At 42.1% G+C, this 15,365-nt stretch overlaps 1 protein-coding gene across 1 annotated transcript in view; it reads right to left on the reverse strand.

The window, feature by feature from the left end:
- Positions 1 to 15,365, reverse strand: part of LOC149021341 (O-fucosyltransferase 9-like) — a 57,249-nt gene that overhangs the window by 39,057 nt on the left and 2,827 nt on the right. Inside the window, exon 2 of the mRNA XM_089149588.1 lies at positions 15,031 to 15,103. Within this exon, the coding sequence (XP_089005714.1) occupies positions 15,031 to 15,103 (73 nt within the window). The remainder of the gene's footprint in view (positions 1 to 15,030; positions 15,104 to 15,365) is intronic.

Consider the following 15,365-nt stretch of genomic DNA (forward strand, 5'->3'; position numbering starts at 1 on the left):
CCAGCAACTTACATACTCCTCCATGTGCAAGTGAATCAAGGAAAGTTTCAAAATCTGTTTTCTGTGAAAACAGCTTTTGCAGAAGGCATCTCTCGTTTTTATCCGCATAGAGCCATTCCTATTGTTTCTCTGAATGCACCACTCTATGTAAATTACAAAATAGTGTTGAAACAATTGAGATAAGCCAGTTCCTGTCAAACACTGCATTCTGGTATTTTACAGAAGATCTATGATTTCCCAGCTCACCAGAGGTCAGCATGGCATCAGCATATTAGGAGGTACTAACCACCAACATAGGCCATCAGATCAAGTCTCAATTAAGGCATGTGGTAGTGTAGACCTTTAGATCTGCCCGATCATATCAATTATTTTCAAGTTTAACATAAAAGCTTAGATTGGAATCTTTACATAGGCACAGTATCAAGCTGTACTTCCATGTATCGATGTCATATCATTCTCAGTACACCAGAAAACCCAAACAGGATAAACATAATCATTTCTGAAAAAATGATACATGGCAAACCATCAAGTTAGGGTGTAATCTAGCATCATGGTGGTACATTACGTGATGGTTACCATGTTCACCACTCAAACCGAAGTCGAGAATTCATGCAGTTTCACGTGCGTTGACATTAGCTACATATTTGATATCTTCTTTCATGGCACATCCTTCGCAGCTCAAATAATTCATTGGTGTATGCCACAGCAGATTCAGTCGCGCTCACCCCACCAATACCAGAAATGGAATCTGAGCATTTTGGAGTCCTTCCACCTCGGTAGTTGTGCCACATCTCTAATATACAAAAATGTGCAGAATCCTGTAAATTACTGGAACAGGTATCTACTTAGAGGAAAAACTTCTAGCAGGTACCTTAGAATTATCCACACTCTCCCAATTTGCTCTATTTCTGAGGTCACATGGGAATATCCACAACTCCATGCAAGATTAAAATAGTGTGAAACCAGTTCCATTGGAACCACAACTGGGCCATACATGAGTTCCATGCACAGAACAACTTCAACATATGCTAGTAACCATATGACAATGGCTCCAAAAACAGAGTTTTTTAAGCTATGAACTCAACTTCTTCAGTGCAGAAGCTTCAACTGCTGCTTTAGCCTTTTCTGCCAAACACTTTATAAACATGTAATAAGCACATAGCTGCCAAAAGTTATCAATTCTGGCAAGAAACCTCCATACACAGTCAGAACATGTCTGCACCAAAACTGACCTGCCTAGACTGTGAACTCCTCATCTACTGCCAGAGCTGTCACAATATATGTGCAACATCTATAACATTACCAAGGACCATATAACACCATTAAATATCTATACAAACTTCAGTTCATCTCCAGTCATTATCAGACATTCCAATATCACCTGGTAACCGTCCTGCACTGCTTTGGCATCTGTAAATCATCAGAATTCCCTGTAATGACAACCTAAACTCCATCTGATCACAACTATAATGACAATTTTTGTGAGATCCAATTGGATATGGACAGATGAGACCCTGATTAGTCAGCTTTTAGATTCTTGAAAGTAAAACCCCAGCTAGACATACATGACTGTACAAATAAACGATTGTAGTAGAATGGCTTACTGATCCATGATCTCAAGCCCTTTATTTATAATTAAGTGGAAAGTAGAATATTACAAGGAATAGAATTCTATATGAATACAAACTCTAACTTAACTCCTATACAAACTCTTATTAGACTCCTAATAGAATCCAACACTCCCCCTCAAGTTGAGGCATAGATATTACTCATGCCTAACTTGCCTACAATATGAAGGAAATCTCTTTCTTTCAATCCCTTAGTGAAAACATCTGCTAACTGGTCTTCAGATCTTACAAAAGGCATGCAGATAAGCCCTTGTTCCAACTTTCCTTTGACAAAAAACCTGTCAATTTCAATGTGCTTAGTTCGATCATGTTGCACTGGATTATTAGCAATACTAATAGCAGCCTTGTTGTCACAATATAACATCATGGGGTTTGGAACTTGGACTCCAATGTCTTGCAGCAAGCCTTTCAACCATAGTAGCTCACAAACTCCACGAACCATAGCCCTATATTCAGCTTCGGTACTAGATAAAGCTACCACATTCTGTTTCTTACTTCTCCAAGTAACTAGATTACCTCCAATAAAGGTACAGTAACCTGAAATTGACTTCCTGTCTGGAGATCCAGCCCAATCTGCATCAGTGTATGCTTCTACTTTTAGATTATCGGTGGGTGACAAAAGTATTCCTTTTCCAGAGTTCCCTTCAAATACCGTAGTATTCCGATAACAGCTTCATATGAGCTAATATGGATCATGCATGAATTGACTCACTATACCTACAGCATAAGCAATGTCTGGCCGGGTGTGAGACAAGTAGATAAGCTTCCCTACCAGCCTTTGGTATCTTCCTTTGTCCACTGGTTCTCCCTCTTTTTCTTTAAGTTTAGCTCCAGCTTCAATAGGGGTATCAACTACTTTACACCCCAACATTCCCACTTCTGATAATAGATCTAGGACATACTTTCTTTGGGATAGGAATATACCTTTATTTGATCGAGCCACCTCAATCCCTAAGAAATATCTGAACTTCCCTAGATCTTTAATTTCAAACTCTTTGCCAAGATAGTTCTTCAACTTTTGAATTTCTTCACCATCATTCCCTCGTGATGACAATATCGTCTACATAGACAATGAGAAGTGTGATGTTAGTACTTGACTTCTTGACAAATAGTGTATGATCAGCATTGCTTTGTTTGTACCCAATAGAAGTCATTGCCTTCTGAAGGCGTCCAAACCAGCATCTAGGAGACTGTTTTAACCCATATATTGACTTCTTCAACCGACAGACTTTCCCTGCAGTATTGTCATCGGAAAAACCATGTGGGATTTCCATATAGACCTCTTCTCGCTAACTCCCCATGTAAGAAGGCATTCTTTACGTCTAGTTGGTGCAAGTTCCATGTTTGTTCACAGCTGCAGACCGTAACTCACAGTATTTAGTTTCGCAACCGGGGCAAAGGTCTCCTGATAATCAATCCCATAGGTCTGGGTAAACCCCTTTGCAACTAGTCTAGCTTTCAACTTGTTGACTGATCCATCCATATTTTGTTTAACCACAAATACCCATTTGCAGCCCACTGGTTTTTTTTCTGGAGGAAGTGTAACCAGCTCCCAAGTGTCATTTTTCTTCATTGCCTGCATTTCCTCTACCATAGCTTCCTTCCATCTCTTATCAGCATAGGCTTCCTGCCAACTTTTAGGAACAGATACGATGACAGAGAGGATATAAAAGCACGGTAGGAGTCGACAAAGAGTTATAAGAAACATATTTAGCTATGGGATGTTGAGTACAAGATCCGACCCCTTTTCTAACAGAATAGGAAGATCGAGAAGATACCTCAGTAGAATCGATTCTGGAGCAGAGACCAGTGGTAACGTATCCCCTTTCTCCACCTCGCTTTGCCGGTTGTATTTCTTCCTCCGATAAGTCCGCACCTCTTTATTTTGGTCAATCTGGTTTTGAAAGACCCCAACAAGGTGTCTCACAGAGTGGTCTCCCCTGGCTAGGTTCTTCCTGGTTCGTTGAGGGGAGGATTAGAGTCCTCGTATCCCAGTCTCCCCGGTCAACCTTCCACTCTTGTTGTGTGGTGTGTGAGGAAGATCTAGAGTCGAGAACACCTCTCCTCTAGGACTCTCCCCCGGAGGTGTTGGGGCACTCTGAAGTACATCCGATACATGTTTTCGGGGATGATACATTTTACCCTTTCCCTCCCCTTCCTGCCTCCCTTCTCCTTTCCCATAACCACCATCCAAACCTTTGGAATAACAGAGAGGCTCCTAAGAATCTCATTAGGACATTTAACCAGTATCCCTCCATCCTATTCTGGTGCTGATACATCACCCGCTCCCTTCTCATCTTCCATCTCGTCCATTCTTCCTTTCACCACCCAATTTCCCTTCCCCTGTCCTGTTTTCGTCTATCTTTGTTCCCATCTTCTCCTTTCCCCATCTTCCTCATTCTTTTAATCTATTAAATCCCTCCTTCATTTTTTGTTTTAGATAAACCTCGGTCAATCTGTCGTACCTTGCCTGATCCCCCCCCCCTCTTTTCTTATTTTTTCTATTGGAGGTTGTCTCCTCCTGCGCTTCACTCTCCTCTTGCTTCTTTTTCGGTTCCTGGGGGTGCCGCCTCTCCCCTGTCCTTTCCCTTTGTTCCTCCTTCTCCTCCTTCCTTTCTTTCCCCCTCCCTTCCCGTCCCCTCCTCTTCTTCCGCTCCCTTTTTCCCTTTCCTTCCTCCTTCTTTCCTTCTTTTGGTCCTCTCCCTCTCCCTCGTTTTCTTTTTCCCCCCCTCCTCCCTTTTTTCCTTTTCTCTTTTTTCTCTCCTCCTTTCCCTTTCCTGTTTTTCCTCCCCTCCTCTTTCTCCCCTCCCTTTCTCCCCTCTCTTGCCCTTCTTCTCTCTCCCTTCCCTCTTCTCTCTTTCTTTTTCCCCTCTCGTTGGTTCCCTTCCCTCTTCCCTTCTCTCCCCTCTTCCCCTTCCCTTCCCTTTCCTCTTCCCTCCTTTTTTCCCTCCTCTGTTTTCTTTTCCTCTTCCGGGGGGCCCCCGCCTCCCCGCGCGCGTGCCCGCCCCCCGGCCGGTCTCCCCCCCCCTGTTCCCCTCTCCTTCTCCCTTCCTTCCTTCCTTTCCTTTTTCCTCTTTTGTTTCCCTCCTTTCCCTCTCTCTTTTTCTTCTTTCTCTCCTTCCTTCCTCTCTTTTCTCCTTTCGTTCCGTTCCTTCTTTTTTTTATCTCCCCTTTCCTTCTCCTCTCTCTGTCTCCCTTTCCCCCCTTCCTTTTCTTCCTCTTCCCTCTTTTTTTGTCCGTTTCCCCGCTTCTCCTTCTCCCCCTTTCTTCCTGTTCTTGGGGAGATTAAGTCCTCGTTCCGAGTCTCCCCCTCACTCTTACTCTTAAGTTGTGTTGGTGTGTGAAGGAGATCTAAGTCAAGAACACCTCTCCTCTAGGACTCTCCCCGAGGTGTATAGTGCACTCATGTACATCCATATCAATGGTTTCTTGGAGAGGTGATAACTTTGTCCCTTTCGGTCTACCCCATTGCGCTAGGCTCGCTTCTCTTTTTCCTCCCGCATCCCCTTTGGGGAAATAACGCTCTAATCTCATTAGGACATTTACCGTATCCTCTCATCCTATTCTGTCTAGATAGCATCACTCTCTTCTCTTCTGCATCATTAGAACGCTATCTCGATGCCGATTCTTCCTTTCACCACCCTTTTGGCAGCCGTATCCGCAACTAGTCCGATGTATTATGCAGTCGAGAGATATCTTTGAAATTCACCATCAATATACTCTGTCCATTGTCCTGCAGGATCTTCACGTGGCATTGAGCCGTTTTAATCATATTATAAAATCACACATCGAAACTTCATTTTTTTGTTTTAAAAGATAAATCCATGTAAGCGAGTGACAATCAATGTAACAGTCCTATGCGTGATAGACCCGTCGCGGGACCCCACCATCGGTTGAATTAACATAAGGATATTTTTCTATTATGAAGAGAAGGTAAATAAGTAGAACAGTCCCCAAAATGCGGCTTCCAAATCATCCTCATTCGAAGAAACTAATCGAAATATTTTCTTAGGTTCCTAGAGGGGGTGACCTAGCCTACGGTGCCACGTGAAGGTCGATATTCCGACTGGACTCGATTAGAAGATGTAGTCAGCGGTAGATCCTTCAATCGGCTCGAGCAAATAAAGTCCATTGTCTATTTTACCACGTCCAATCTCCTTCCCCGTTACCGGATCCTGAAAGGCCAATAAGATGGGAAAAATGTCACTTTACAATTTAAGTCATGTGTAAGGCTGGCGATAGAGAGCAAGTTAGTAGAGAAAGAGGGAACATGTAAAACTTAGACAAAGACAGGGGATGGAGAATGTTGAATGGTCCCTTTTCCAGCAGATGGAAGAATAGGAGCCATCACAATTCGAACTTTATCCTTTCCGGAGTTGGAGAATATTGTAAGAAAAAAGAGGATAAACCCGTCATATGATCTGTGGCTCCGGTATCAATAATCCAAGGAGTAGAAACTGAAACTTGGAAGCTTGTAAAAGTTTTACCGAAGTAGCAAGGTAGGAGTTGGTTTGATTAGTAGAGGAAGCGGTGGTAGAGGCTGTACCGGCATAGAAGATTGCAGATCGTCGCAAAGAAGTTAACTCCTCCTGTGAGAGACCAACATCTGCAGAGGGTCTTGTGGAAACTGTCTCAGAGATATGAGCTTTCGATTTTCCTTTTTCCGTGCTCTTTTTTCTCAAAATCAGAGGCTTCCCATGGAGTTTCCAACAATTTTCCTTAGTATGATAGGGTTTGTGACGTGCTCACACTTGACAATCTCCTTAGCCGGATCAGTTTAGTGCAACAGCGTAAAGCTGATTTCTCCAAAATAGGAGTATGAAGCATGGCTAATCGACGACTTTCCTCACCTGAACAAGAGCATAAGACTGTTCTAGTGTAGGAAAGGAGAACGACTTAAGACTTGTACTCGATCTGATCGTACTCCACGTTCAAACCCCCAAGAAGTCATATACTCGAATCTTATCAATATGCTTCTTATAAGTCGCCACATCATCTCGGATTAGTGGGGTGATAATCCCCATAATGATCCAACTCTTGCCAAAGAGATCGCAACTCAGCATAATAGTGGGCCACATCGGTTCCTTTTGGGTAGTCTCATGAAGTTTCTTTCGTAGCTCATAAACCTGTGCATCATTCCCCAACCTTGTCCATATGTTTCGGTAGTAGCCTTCCGATTTGGGCAGCGGTATCAGTAATAGATATCCACGGGCAATATTTGGAATCATGGAATTCAAGAGAAAGGACATAATAAGAGAGTCATTCGAGATCCATTTTTCCTGGGAAACGCCTGTGGTAGAAGGTTTGATAGTGGTGCCGTAATGTATCCAACAAGTCCTCTTCCAGAATAGTTAAGTAAGCGGATCGTGACCAAATCAAATAATTTGTCCCATCAAATCTTACCGAAAGGGATGAAAATTTGGGTAATGTTCGGGCGGTGGGAGGGAGTACCATCGATAGTTGCCATGTTGAAAAAATTGTCTGCAGTTCTTGATCACCTTGTGAAAAAAAGAAACTAAAACGTCGCACAATGCAATAGCCAAACAATGATATGATCAAATCTCCCTTTTTTTTCTCTCTCTCTCTCTCTCTACTAAAACAAATAAACTCCGAAAAATATGAACCCTTGAAACATCATATATATATATATATATATATATATATATATATATATATATATATATATATATATATATATATATATATATATATATATATATATATATATATATATATATATATATATATATTATATATATATATATATATATATATAAATAGGATTGGTTCGGTGGGCTTAATTATGGGAACAAAATATGGTTTAGAAATATGGTCCGTTTGGTCCAGGCTTAATGGGTTTTGGAAGGGCCAGCTAATGGGTTTTAGAAGGGCGCTTAAGAAGGGAGGCGGGATTTAGAAGGGGTTACCCGGTTCGATGGCGGTGGGTGAATAAGACTCGTTGATGCCGATGGTGAAGCGATGATGCCATGGCGGCTGGCTGAAGGCCGTGTGAAGGAGTCCAGTTCCGTTCGTTTGAAGCAGATTTCTTCGATGTGAGGGTCGTTCCGAAATTCGAATATCGTTCCAAAAAACTCGATGGTGATGGAGTGCCGATCTTTTTCTCTATTTCTTTTCTTCTTTTCGTTCTTGGTGTTGTCGATTTGAATGCGGCGGTCGAATATCACAGAGGGCGATGAGTTTCGATGGTTACTCAATTGGTTTGAAGAATCGTTAGAAAAACGATGGGTTTCGATCCTTTTCCCTCCGGAGATAGCAAGAGAGGCGAGGGGTAAGTTCGACCTCTTCTCTCTTTTTTTCTTAATTCCCTAATCGAGATTAGGCTCTGATACCATGTAGAAATAAACGATTGTAGTAGAATGGCTTACTGATCCATGATCTCAAGCCCTTTATTTATAATTAAGTGGAAAGTAGAATATTACAAGGAATAGAATTCTATATGAATACAAACTCTAACTTAACTCCTATACAAACTCTTATTAGACTCCTAATAGAATCCAACAATGACTGAGGTGAAACTTTTGAGGTTCAGTTACTTTACAAGTATACCAAAAGCCTTAAGTTTCATGATTGTTGGATACTCAATTGATTAGGACAGTCTCTTAAGTTTCCCAGGTTTTTAAAGCAAAATAGAATAGTTTGATGTGACCACATCATGCACCAACTCAAATTATCAATTTGACCTGCATTTGACATTTTGACATCCTTAGAAAGAGTTACACCCAACTGATGTTGTGGGAATGAGTGAAGGTTCCTTGTAACCTGATGACATTGTTCATATTTTTGTACATTTTGGCTTATTACAAATGACCTTTTAGTGGAAAGGAAGAAGAAGAAAAAAGGAGACATCCTTGGGAGAGTTCAACGTGATAAAATTCCAGAGCAAGCAGACTGAACCTCCTTATTCATCAATTCAGTTGCAGGACACTGAAGCTCCAAATATTCTCGCAACACTGATCTCAGTTCTTGTCATTTTCAGCATATGAAGATTGTTTTTTACCCCACCCATCTAGAAGTTTCATCTTGCAAATTGAAGTATCTGGCTCAATTTGACTGAAGCTTACCATTTTCCATCATTTTCTTTTCCGGATAAATATGGATTCATGTTTGTTGAACTTTCGCATTTAACCCCTCTTCAAATTCTGCTAAAAGCAGGAACCTTGTGCATTGGATATGCCAACCCCCTCCCCCCTTCTTTTTTTCTGAACTTTAGAATTTAATGTTTAAGACACTGAAAGCTACATATAATGGTGGACACCCACAAAAATAGAATAATCCTTTGGTGAAATTCCTCACATAGGACATATCCATCTCCAAATTTGTAATCTCTTCCTAATTGATGGCCCCAGTATTTTCTTAAGTGTCATAACTCTTGCCATAGCTGCTATTTCTCAAATTTCGTCGGGATACAACGTCTTCCAATTGTCTTAAACAGACTTAAGAACCTTCTACCCAAATTTAACAACCCCGAATAGTCTTACTCACTCATATCTGAAAACTGAATACTAGATTCTTGATTCATGGAAAGCTTACACACTAGACTGGATTTACAACTTTGAACCTTGAGAAAGGAAGACTTGTTCCGATATTCGGAGGATGCCTTACTATCTCAATTACAAGCCTTTTTAGCATCTTATCCAGAGTGGGCCGGGTGCCTCGTCACACCAAAATTTAAAAGCAAACAATTAGGGGTGTACGGATCGGTTCGGATCGGATGTGATTACCATTCCGCATCCTATATTCGGCCCCATCGGATTTTGGCGGTTCAGCGGATCGTGTTATCTCTTGATAAAGTATGCTCAATGACAATGAATATAGATAAATACGTTCTCCGTACTCTTTCCCTTTTTTGTGGGGTTGGTTCTTTGTTTCCTTGTGTTTGCATTGTGCTCCTGTCTTCGGTATTTTATCGGCCGGATAATTGTAAAAGTCCATAGGCCCCTCCTTTAGTAATCGGCGGATTCGGATGCTGGGGGGGGGGGGGGGGGGGGGGGTTTTGGTTTTTTTTTCCCCCCCCCCAATACTAAAGGCATGTGACTACATGTCACGCCAAAATTTAAAAAGCAAATAGTATTAAAGACATCTAATTATATGTCACGCCAAAATTTAAAAAGCAAACAGTGTGGACAGCAAACACACACTCATGGGGGTGTCCCATAGTCACTACTTTCGGTGAGTGCGGCCGAAAGTGAAGATGCCATTCTGTTTTACAGCTGCATTCAGTGCATGTCTGCCATTAAGCTCGTGAGTAGCTTTTCTTGTGCCTCAAGTTGCTCGCCATACCTTTTGAGACTGGGCAACGTGTCACCCCAGTAATTGTCCCTAGTACTGTGCCTTGTCCACCAGTACGTCTTGAGCGAGTGAACATGGACCAAGGTGCTGAGGGCATTTTGGACATCTCAGATAATCTCGAGCTCGTGGTCGATGAGTTCCGACCTAATTTCATCTTGTCGAGCCCAGCTGATGCCACCGCCGGGAGGTGGTACCATTGCAGTGCAGAGGTTGGTGTAATGGTTGATTTGTGCCATATTTCTTCCAGGGCTAAGGAACACAGGGTTTGGAGTTCCTTGTATTTCTAGGATGAGGATGTCCTTGGACCCAAACTCACGTCCGATGGTGATGTCACCACTGTCATCTCCGCCAGGTTGGTACCCTCGCTATCGTGCCATGATATTGGTGCAGGAATGGAGACGAGGAGACAACACAACAAGGATAGTTTATCTGCTAAAGTATTTTGTGCACCATCAATGTGTTCGAATTGCATGACCACCCCTGAGCCCGTTATATAGTCGATGAAATTGATCCATCAGACACGTGACGGTTTATGATTGGACGACTTATCAAAGAAGCTAATAATAGCTTGGCAGTCGGTCCGTACTGTGATTTCCTTCTTGTCCAAATAATGAATTTTAAATGCCTCCAGGGAATTCATGCAGGCATGTATCTCCACATCAATAGCGGATTTGATAGTAGGAAATTTACCTGATGCGTAGGCGCGATCCTTTCTTGTTGCTCGGGGGTCCCCTTTTGAATGCTTTCCATTTACAAATCCCACCCCATCCTTCCATGCAACCGTCACTTTCGATGATGATAAAACACGTGGCTGGAGGGATGGCAAGAGGAGGTAGCTTCTAGACTGTTACCTTGAGTTGTCGTACAATATCCAGTCTCAAAAGGTATGGCGAGCAACTTGAGGCACAGGAAAAGCTATTCACGAGCTTAATGGCAGACATGCACCGAATGCAGCTGTAAAACAGAACGGCATCTTCACTTTCGGCCGCACTCACCTAAAGCAGTGACTATGGGACTCCCCCATGAGTGTGTGTTTGCTGTCCACACTGTTTGCTTTTTAAATTTTGGCGTGACATATAATCACATGTCTTTAATACTGTTTGCTTTTTAAATTTTGGCGTGACATGTAGTCACATGCCTTTAGTATTGTTTGCTTTTAAATTTTGGTGTGACATGTAGTCACATGCCTCTAGTGAGCATCACTTTATGAATAAGATGCTAACCGACGATGGGGCCCAATGCGCACCCGGGTTCAGTATCCCGCATCTATAAAAAGGCTTGTAATTGAGATAGTAAGGCATCCTCCGAATATTGGAACAAGTCTTCCTTTCTCAGGGTTCAAAGTTGTAAATCCAGTCCAGTGTGTAAGCTTTCCATGAATCAAGAATCTAGTATTCAGTTTTTAGATATGAGTGAGTAAGACTATTCGGGGTTGTTAAATTTGGGTAGAGGGTTCTTAAGTCTGTTTCAGTCATTATTCAGGATTCCCTCACAGTGTTGTTATGGTAATCGGAATGCAGTCCGATAGGACAACTCTCAAAAAGAGTAGCGCCCGACAGCTTGCCCTGTAAGTGAGGATCTACTTGGGTTCCAGGTTCATCCCTGAAGCACCCTTTGAGTAAGTAATTGGTGTACTGCGCCAACCTATGAGAACACTTGTGTTTAGGGTTTCCTATAGGTTGAATTTCTGGGAATTTACTTTCAAAATCACTTTTTCTGTTGAATGTCATGAGATTCGCGATATTTGGGGTTGAAGGAGGGGGTTTAAGGTTTCGGTCTTAGGGTTTTCTTTTGGTATCAGAGCTGGAGTTTAGGGTTACTAAACCTTAAAGAGGAAAAGCCAACAGGCAGGAGGCCATCCGGCGAAGTACTTGCGGGAATAGTAAATCTGGCAAAAGCCCAGGTAACCAAGGAACGCTCCGATCGTACTTTGACCCAACAACTCATGGTATTTTATGGAAAGGTGGGAGGCTATCATTTTCGATTGGAAAACACAGACTGACGGAACCCACCTACACTACCTAGATTTAGCAACCCTCCCTTCTCCAACGCTTTCTGACATCAGTCACAATCTTGCCGTCGTTCACGAACGTTTACACTTATTTTCTTCTGGTATTCTTACAACCATCAAATCCTTAACTGAAGAAGTTCGAGAATTACAGGAGACACTGCTTAAGTTCCGTTCGGAACACCAGCGCTCCCTCCAGAGTTATCCCAGCGACACACTTGCCTCTGTCATTCGCACGTTGGCAAACATGGCCCAGCAAGTGGCTCAAGTGAACCAGCGCCTCCAAACCGTCCAACAGCGGCTTGGATGAGTGCATCCAACCTACCAAGTTATATCAACGCCTTGAGAGCAGTTGAATCTTTAGATCCACCGGCCGTCGGCTTCTCAAAAGCATCAGATCTTCCCATTAATTCTGCGGGATCCATCATCATCAAGCAGAACAACGTCCTGCTACAGTTACTCACCCTTGTAACTGAGGATCTCGCAGCACTCCGTGCTCAAGTAGCTGACCTAACTCAGAAGGTCCGGACTCTTGAGGCAGCTAAAGCTCTTCCCAGTGAAGCAAATCCCATCGAACAACTGCAAAAACAACTTCAGGACCCCCATTTGGGCAACCCGAAGCCAAAGAAAAAGCAAGGGGCTTATTATGGTTTCACAGACCCAGCAACTATTCTTGCTGCTGAGAAAGCTAAGCTGCAGCCATGAGCCTACGTCGCTCAGATACACGATCCATGAGGCAAGGGCAATCTAGTACCTCCCCTTCATCGGAAGTCGAGGATCAAATCAGAAGTTACCAGTGGCGTAGCCAGTTTACTCATCAGCTGCGACGATCAGTCAGTCGCCCACAAAAATACCAGCTCAGCCTTGAGCAACAGTTAGATCCAGAGAAAGAACTTGCATTCGCACGACAACAACATGCAAACATGGTGCCAGCAGAAGTTCTCTACAGTGCCATGCCAAATGAAAGTAGACACAAGGTCTACCAGCACTACTCAAAGGAACAAATTCTCTGCATTGGTCCTGCTGCACAAGTTATTTTACCTGTGATCAATTCCCAAAGTTACAATGCACTAATCGGGTCAGGTATGCAACACATCCATCTGGGCTTGTGTATGATCAAATTAGTTGCCTTGCATAGAAAGCATATTGGGACACAAAGTCTTGTACTCCTTCAGGATACGCGAGTCAGTGGGTGATGCCAACATTATTGGAGCCCTGGAAGTAAACCTTTCAGAAGGTACACAGCTGTGTTACCTGGCCCCCAATATGTTATTAAGCATCCATGATTTCTACGATCATATCCAACTTGTGATTCAGACAAAGGGCTATGAAGATTGGGACCCAAAAGCATAAAGAAATCTGCTCATTACCAAGAGTTTGGTTGGCCACTTAACCAATACTGGCTATGTCTCCTTCAACTATCATGTACAAGAGGTAGCCGAATATTGTGCTAGCCATGGAATCCGTATCTTACCTGGCTTAGCCAAAGAAGTAGTTCACGGGCGCGAATGGATCATCCACCAACCACCACCTCTAGCAGCAATGGTCCCTCAACAGTTGCAGGTTCGGCAACTCTCACGGGCCCGACATAGCATATCATTTGGAGATTATACCACACCTGCTACTACTGCTCCTCCCGACCAGGTGCCGGAAGAATTTGGCCTGATGGCTCTATCAGATGTTGACTATGATACCGATACTGAGCCACCCCCTTCACAGCGGCGCCGTGATCCTCTGTGGCTTCGCTACCAAGCAGGCTGTCCTAATGTGGGTCCCCTCCATGATGGTCCCGGTTATCAATTCATTGTCCAATATGGTACGACTGTGCGTTGGATATGCCAACCCCCCCCTTCTTTTTTTCTGAACTTTAGAATTTAATGTTTAAGACACTGAAAGCTACATATAATGGTGGACACCCACAAAAATAGAATAATCCTTTGGTGAAATTCCTCACATAGGACGTATCCATCTCCAAATTTGTAATCTCTTCCTAATTGATGGCCCCAGTATTTTCTTAAGTGTCATAACTCTTGCCATAGCTGCTATTTCTCAAATTTCGTCGGGATACAACGTCTTCCAATTGTCACCACAAAATTCATCAGAAAATGAACTGGTAAAGGAACCGACAGTTTTTCTCACAATTTACGTACACTCTTCAGCTGAAGCCAAATTATACATTTTATAATCATCAACCCCCTTCAGATAAGCCCATAGGTTGAAAGACTAATTATCCTACAGACATCCAAAGTTTACCTAGTGAATGTTTCAATGGCTACAGACACCACCTCAAGTGCAGACCCCAAATCCATGACTAGGCCAGCACAGCCAAACATTCTACAAAAATGCTTAAAATAAATCAAATCTCTATGTTGCTGCAAGTTCAGCATACCAAAAGGATAGGAGTTGAAAACACCATGAATAAAGGCTACTGAATAGAAGTGATAATAATGCAATAAAATAAAGAGAGAGAGTCTGAAGGACACCTCTACAGGATTATAAGAACTAGACCTCTTCGTTTAATTGCTCCGTGTCTTATTCACAAATAGTTTTTAACATAGGAGTATAAAAGAGTTTTCAAAAATATAATAAAAGCGACATAATTATGTCATTAGAGAAATGTTGCACTGGCATGCACATTTTTCATGTATGTGAACTGACACTATTAGCCTCATTGGGAGAAAAATTTGTGATACTGAAAGGACAAATTTGCAGTTACTAATTATTTGACTTTGACACCTTGAGGGGTGTCGATAAGAGAAAATTCAAATAAAACAAGGAGACCTTCAGTTTTCCCCCAATATATCATATTCATATCATGCTACCTTTTAACACATTATTTTTCAGTCATTAAAGAGGTTATAAGTTTCTCTTCCCATGTAAAACAAGAAATCAAGAATAATAGAGGTCATCAAAGGTAAAGATAAACATAAACATTGAAGTAAGCAACTTATACCTCAAAATACACTTGCAAGACAATAATGGACAAAATAATTAAGGTCACTCATGTATGCAACCTAAAAATTTGATGGATGAACGCCTAATCAATATCAACATAACTCCAAATATTCTCCATAACATTCAAACCTGCTTGGGAAAAGCTTTGGTTTACACACGGTCTCCAACTCTGATGTAATTTTCGATGCCATGTTGTCATTAACTGCAAAATGTCAATGTTAGGTTTCAACTCCGAGTTCATTTCAGCAATAGGAAATAAAGGAAAACCTACACATGAAGCAACAATTCAACTGATGAGTAACAACTTTCCTTCAACTCATCACTTACAGTGACATGAATATCTGGACAACAATCAAAGGAAAAAGTTACAACATGTACAGGACTCTAATCCTAGATATTCTTAGGATAAGCAATTCCTTTTTATATCAAAGCTGACAACTTGTGTGAGAATTTTCCATTGTTGG

This window comes from Hakea prostrata, chromosome 3 (assembly GCF_041222555.1).
Source record: "Hakea prostrata isolate BN-2017 chromosome 3, UWA_Hpros_2, whole genome shotgun sequence".
Classification (NCBI taxonomy): Eukaryota; Viridiplantae; Streptophyta; class Magnoliopsida; order Proteales; family Proteaceae; genus Hakea; species Hakea prostrata.